The 6,922-nt window shown below is 36.7% G+C and overlaps 1 protein-coding gene and 1 pseudogene across 2 annotated transcripts; one reads left to right on the top strand and one right to left on the bottom strand.

Moving 5' to 3' along the window:
• The first annotated feature begins 446 nt into the window (after positions 1-446).
• Positions 447-2,635, top strand: LOC149541619 (uncharacterized). The gene is made up of 2 exons (XM_089796801.1): positions 447-1,681; positions 2,082-2,635. Exons 1-2 carry the CDS (start codon positions 712-714, stop codon positions 2,525-2,527), a joined length of 1,416 nt encoding a protein of 471 aa, XP_089652927.1. The 5' UTR covers positions 447-711; the 3' UTR covers positions 2,528-2,635.
• A 334-nt stretch (positions 2,636-2,969) lies between these two features.
• LOC149541618 (pentatricopeptide repeat-containing protein At1g11290, chloroplastic pseudogene) lies at positions 2,970-5,780 on the bottom strand (annotated as a pseudogene). Its single transcript, XR_016355358.1, has one exon. The product of XR_016355358.1 is annotated as a pentatricopeptide repeat-containing protein At1g11290, chloroplastic pseudogene (transcript).
• Between the last annotated feature and the right edge of the window lie 1,142 nt (positions 5,781-6,922).

Genomic DNA, 6,922 nt, shown 5'->3' with positions numbered 1-6,922 from the left:
GAGAGACTCTTGTGTGAAAAGAGAGGCCTGACATTGTTAGTGTGTCTATTAGAACCCAAAATATGACAGATTGATTTTGTCGTTGAGGGATAACCTACACTATTTATAAGTAATTATGGTGGATGATTAAAGAGCATTAAAAAGATTGTTGGATTTGCTAAACATCTTTTATGTTTCTTATAGCCACAATAGATTTGCTAAACATCTTTTATGCTTAGATTTCAATTACCATAAGATACACAAACATCACAAACAACATATAATGAAACATCTTCAACCTCAACAAGAATTTAGCATCAGACAAAGATACACTAAAAATATAAAGATCAATAAATGTAACAAGACTGGCTATGAATTGAATCCATCACAAGATTTACCAAATTACAACTACTAGATGAATTGGACATCACAATAATTATTCAAAGCACGTCCTACTAATGTAATTTCAATGACCAAGATATTATAAAAGAACATTCCACAATGTACAATGTTCTTACACTAAGTTGACAATCTTTCTTTCTTGGGCAATGGTAATATTTTTTGTTACTGTTTTTCTTGGGCTACCTTTTAAATTTACATAACGTGCAACTCATTTATCACATCGTTCTTTCTAATAGAAACTAGTTGCCCCCCATTGCAGAGGTTGTCATCAATCCATGAGCTGTTGAACTCTGGGATTTGAAAATTTCCTACTGTTCTAACCTTACTCTAATGGATTACTTCAAACTTGTATTACTCTATTTTACACAACTTTTGTTGTTTTGTCACCCATTTGTTGTAAACAACCTCCAATCTGGCTTAAAAATGACTTCCATGGATCCTGGAGAGCTAGATGGGCTCTTTTCTGTAATGGAGGCAATCATTGAGGATCCAACATGGAGATCAACTCATCCACATCCTTGCACTGATGATCCATGGCCTGGAATTGAATGTGAAGCTACTCCTGAAACCAATAATGATATTATGCATGTAACAAAGCTTCATATAGGTCTGGATTACACTACACCTTGCAGAAATAATGCCACATTATCTTCAGCCATTTTAAAGCTTCCCTATCTGAAAAGCCTCTTTATCATCAACTGCTTCCACACATCCAACACCACAATCCCTTCACAACTCATTAAATTATCTCCGTCATTAGAACAGCTTGTCTTCCGATCAAACACTGCTTTGATAGGCTCCATTCCCCCACAGCTTTCAGGGCTTAGTAAACTGAAACTTCTTAGCTTGTCTCAGAATGGCCTTCAAGGTACCATTCCTTCTGAGCTTGGGAAGCTGGATATGCTAAATCACTTGGATCTCAGCCATAATAAGCTTACTGGAAGCATTCCTCTGGAACTTGGGGGCCTCAAAAGCCTCTCTATTTTAGACCTCAGTGAGAATAATCTGCAAGGCCTTATACCTCCCTCTTTAGGGAACCTCCTACTATTGGAGAAAATAGATCTGAGTTATAATAATCTTAGTGGCAAAGTCCCTCCAGATTTAGGGAAGCTGCATAATCTGTGTTTCTTGGCTCTAAGCAGAAATAAACTCAATGGACCCTTTCCTAGCACATTTGGGTTTCTGAAAAATTTACAATATTTAATGGTGGAAAGGAATCCTATGAACTGCACTTTGCCAGATTTTCTTGGGTTGCTTCATAAGCTGTCAGAGCTCATTCTTTCTTCTTCCGAATTTGAGGGTATGGTTGGAAATGCCTTAGAAGGATTCAATTGGGTTTTTCTTTATTAATAATAGCAGATTTTTGCATTGTTTATATGTTTTTGAATTTGATTATGTATGAAATTCTTTATATCATCAATATGTCAGGCTACATTTTTGATAGATCATGGAATGTACTCTTGATAATATACAAATTCATACACTGACAAATCTATTAACATATAAGCAATATCTTTCTTAAACATATAGTATTTTTTATTTTGAAAATATAAGTTGTTTGAAGGGGCAGGGATGTTATCTAGAAGATAAAAACTCTCACATCTTCAAATAAACATACAAAAATCTTCCAATTTGTGGGACCGTACTTGATTTTGTTTGGGTGTGTCTCTCTCATGTTGATTCTACTGAATTTTTGGCAGGTATAATACCGAAATCTCTTTCTGGGCTTCATAATCTCAGCACTTTAGCACTAGACAACAACCGGTTGAATGGGTCTATTCCATGGGGGATGCAAGGATTGCAGCATCTGTTTCTGTTGAATTTGAGTAAGAATATGTTGAGTGGAGAAGTGCCTTTTTCTAAAGAATTTGTGGAAAGGCTTGGGAGAGAATTAGAGCTAATGGGAAACAAGGATCTCTGTGCTGGTAAGGTATTGTATGGAGTTTTTCCTGCTAAAGAAATAAGGCAATGTTCAGAAGAGCCCATTACATTTCATGAAGTTGATTATAAAGGTAGTCCTAGTCTTAGTGAAGATGGACGGGGAAAGTATAGCAGTGGGTTCTCTCGGATACATTTACTTCAGGAACTTCAATATGTTGTTTTGACTGCAAGCTTCCTTATCCTTCAAATGCATGAAATTATGTAAGTATTATTCATTTAGAGCAGTGCTATCAACTTATACATATTTCTTAGTTGGTAATGTGTATTACCAGGGATAAATCATACTATATTGAAGTTTTTAACAAATAGCCTTGAACAATGTCAAAAATATGCTATCAGCATATCTCTTCACAAGATTGTTGGACATAATCTCTCTATGTAATTGTTACATGTAAAGCAAGAAGTTCAGTGGTAAAGCATTTTAGTAAAGCAAATTTTGACTTTTAGCTGATTGGTGATTTTTTTACATTGTATCAAAGCTAAGTTATCCTAACTGTTGGATAGCTTAAATATCACACGCTAAGGTTTGATTCTTAGATTAAAAGTGTTAAATAGTCAAAGTTGTCTTACTTTCTCTAAGGCAAGGGTCCCATAGGAGGGGTTTGGGCTCTATTTTTGTGGAGCAGGTAACTTTAAACATAACAATGTGTAAAATCAATGGTTATATTTTTACACAAGTACATAGTGATTACTCAAGTGGGGGATAAAACATGTTCCCTTCTTTATCACTGCAGTTCTGATGCGGCGTACCTTGCTATGGAGCAAGCATATGTTCAAAGATTGCCTTGTTGAGCATCACCAATAATCTCTGCAAGAACATTGCCCTTGATTGAAATAATGGAAACGGTTCGTATCTCTTACAACAATTTGTCTTCCAACAGCCTTGGAGATAAACTTGGTTGCAGTGTGGCAGTCAGCACATACTCGAAGGTTCTTAACAACCCTGATAGTTGTTCCAGGGGGTGTGTTCAACAATCCAAATGCAATTGCCAACTTCTCACTATGGTGATAGAGAAATGATATTTTTTCCTCCTCTTCCACATCATTTGGAACATGCCTTAACTCTGGAAGATACCCTGCTGACTTCATTTCCCAAGACAATTTGTCTAACTTTGCATAGATATCGTCAGTTTGTGGGTGTGATCTGTCTCCTGCACAAAAAACATGGATCATTTTATGGTCTTCAATCCAACTACATCCAGGTGTTTTTTTAATTTCTTTATCCTTCATCAATCTCCTTACCATTTGAACTTCATCCCATATGCCCACTTCTGCATAGATGTTTGACAGAATTACATAAGATGTAGCATTTTTATGGTCTAGCTCAAAAAGAATAGTTGCTGTAAACAATCCTAACTCTACATTTTTATGTGGCCTACAGGCACCAAGCAAACATGTCCACACAGCCACCACAGGTTTAATTGGCATTTTAATGATTAAGTTTAGCGCTTCCTCAAGATACCCAGCACGACCAAGCAGGTCAACTATACATGCATAGTGATTAATTGTAGGTAGAATGGTATATAAGTCACTCATGGCATTGAAATATTTGCAGCCCTCAAACACTAAACCAGAATGGCTGCATACCAGTAAAACACAAGCGAACGTTACATGGTCAGGGTATGTTCTAGACTGCTTCATCAATTCAAAGAGTTCTAGAGTATCTTTCCAAAAGCAATTTTGTGCATATCCTGCAATCATAGCATTCCATGAGATCACATTTCTTTGAGGCATTTTGTCAAACAGCTCACGTGCCTTGTATATGTTTCCACATTTTGCGTACATGTCTATCAAGGAACTTGTGACAATAACATCTGATGAAAAACCACTTTCGATTATGCTCTGATGGATGTCCATGCCCTGTTCCAAAGCTCCCACTTTGGCACAAGCTGGAAGGACGCTGGTAAAGGTTCTAGAGGCTGGCTTTACTCCTGCCAGTTGCATTTGATTATAAGCGTTCAATGCCTTTTCAACAAACCCATTTTGTGCATATCCTGCAATCATTGCATTCCACGAGACCGCATTTCTTTGAGGCATTTTGCTAAACAGTTCGCTTGCCTTATGTATGTCTCCACATTTTGCATACATGTCTACCAGGGCGCTTGCAACTATAACATCCGATAGAAGTCCGCTTTCAATTATGCTTTGATGGATATTCATGCCCTGTTTTAAAGCTCCCATTTTGGCACAGGCTGGAAGGACGCTAGCAAAGGTTGCGGAGTCCGGGTTCAGATCCGCCAAACACATCTCCTTAAAACTTTCTAAGGCTTTCCTATCAAATCCATTTTGTGCAAATCCTGCAATCATTACATTCCACGAGACTACATCTCTATGAAGAATTTTGTCAAATAGTTTGCATGCCTTGTGTACGCTTCTGCATTTTGCATACATGTCTAGCAGGGCATTTGCAACTATCAGATCCGATAGGAAACCACATTCTATGATGCAACGATGGATTTCTGTACCCTGTTGTAAAGCTCCCAATTTGGCACAGACAGGAAGGATGCTAACAAAGGTTGCCGAGACAGGTTTTAAACCTGTCGATTGCATGTTCTTATAACTTTCGAAACACCTCTCAGCAATCCCATTTTGTGCATATCCTGCAATTAGCGCATTCCATGAAACCACATTTCTCTCAGGCATTTTGTCAAACAGTTCGTGTGCCTTGTATACATCCCCACATTTCGCATACATGTCTACCAGGGCAGTTACGACTATGAGATCTGACAGAAATCTCCTTTCCACCAAGCTTTGGTGGATACACATACCCTGTTCCAAAGCTCTTATGTTGGCACAGGCTGGGAGTATGCTGGCAAATGTGAACTGATCCGGTTGGGTGTCACTTCGTTGCATCCGATGGAACAGTGACAATGCCTCGCGAGGATACGCATGCCTTCTGTAGGCTGCAATTATGATATTCCAGGAAGAGACGTCTCGTTCTGTCATTTCGTCAAACACTTTGCGAGCATGAACCAATTTACCAGTCTTGATATACAGGTTAATAAGCTTATTTTGAATAAATGTGGATGTAGAATTTGCAAATCCTCTGTGAGTGATGAGACAGTAAGTGTATTTGTTTACCTTATGAAGTCGCATTCTTGGCAATGCAACTCTTTGACAATTGAGAATATACAGAAGATTGTAAAGTGGGATTGTGGGTTAAAATCCCATTTTTTATCACCTTCTTCAACCAATACCCCTTAAATAATACCGTGAGATGGAGATCGGCAGTAGATGGCACTGGCATCGTGTGATTATAGTTGAAGCGTTGCAAATGTGCATTGTTTCTCAATCTATTTCCACCACAATGACACCGAACCCTCTGCAACTTCAAAAGTGGGTTTACCTATTCCTGTGAGGGATCACTTGTAATTTCAGTCTGGAAAGGTATTTGTATTGGATTCGATACTGTTTCCTCCTCTTTTTCATTTTATTTTTCTTATATTTGCTCCCAAATCCATGTACCACACGGGAAGAATTGAGATTCTGATGGAGGAAATATTTATACACACATGTTCCATCCTTGTATTATAAATATAGCATCTTTGAAAATAGGAAAATATTATTATGTCTTAAGTTAAGAGTAGACCAAAGACCTTCCCTATGAGAGGCATATGGGTTAATGAATTTGACTAAAAAATTATATAGTTAAACCTATTCTAATAGCAATATCACAATATGAGATTTTGATGGAGAAAATATTTATGCACATATTCCATGCTGGTATTATAAATATAACATCTTTCGATAATATGAAATACGGGTTAATGAGTTTGACTAAAAAACTACATAGTTAAATCCATTCTTAAAGCAATATCACAATATCACAATAGTAGTAGCATTTTGTATTAATAGTTTTTTTTAAACTAGGGGAGAGAAATCAATAGCAATAGTATGGAAGTGAAGTTGGAAGGATATGGATCTTGCATAAAGTAATTAAAATTTTGATTAAAAATATAAGTAAAAGTGATTAAATATATTGATTATTTTACAAATCAAAAGTGTCTTATGATATAACAAGTAATTGTACCTTGGTGTGGAATGGGTATGCCAAAAAGACATGGAAACTAAACAATAAAAAAAAGAAAAGTGAATTGGTAGACATTTAGCAATATGTATGTTTGTAATATAGAGAGAAACATGGAGGGATAGATAAGGATATAAATAGGGAGAGATATGTGGGGGGGAGAAAAACAAATGGAAAGGGAAAAGGAGGTAGCTTATAGGGGAGACACATGGAGATGGAGAATGTAAGAGGTATATAGATGAGAGGGAGAGTGATAGATATATGGGGAGATAAGTGAAGAAAGCGGTGTGTGTGCGCGCGCACACACAAACAAGGGGGGTATATATTTAATTATTATTTTTTGTCAACAATCGAATCTATAACATGTGTTCATTGTAATGTTTCGCCAAGGAATCCAAAAGAAATTAACCTGAAGTTTCACTAAGTTTGTCAAACATTTTTTTTTTTAAAGTTAATAACTTAACAACAATAGTTATAACATAACGAAAGCAATTAACATTCACATAAGCACATACTATAAAACAGATTATAATTCTTAAGGGTCCCATGACGTTGAATCACATTTAAGTTTAA

This window comes from Cupressus sempervirens, chromosome 8, assembly GCF_028749045.1.
Source record: "Cupressus sempervirens isolate cs-2001-9-10 chromosome 8, ASM2874904v1, whole genome shotgun sequence".
In the NCBI taxonomy this organism is placed as follows: domain Eukaryota; kingdom Viridiplantae; phylum Streptophyta; class Pinopsida; order Cupressales; family Cupressaceae; genus Cupressus; species Cupressus sempervirens.
This window is presented reverse-complemented; position numbering and strand designations above follow the sequence as displayed.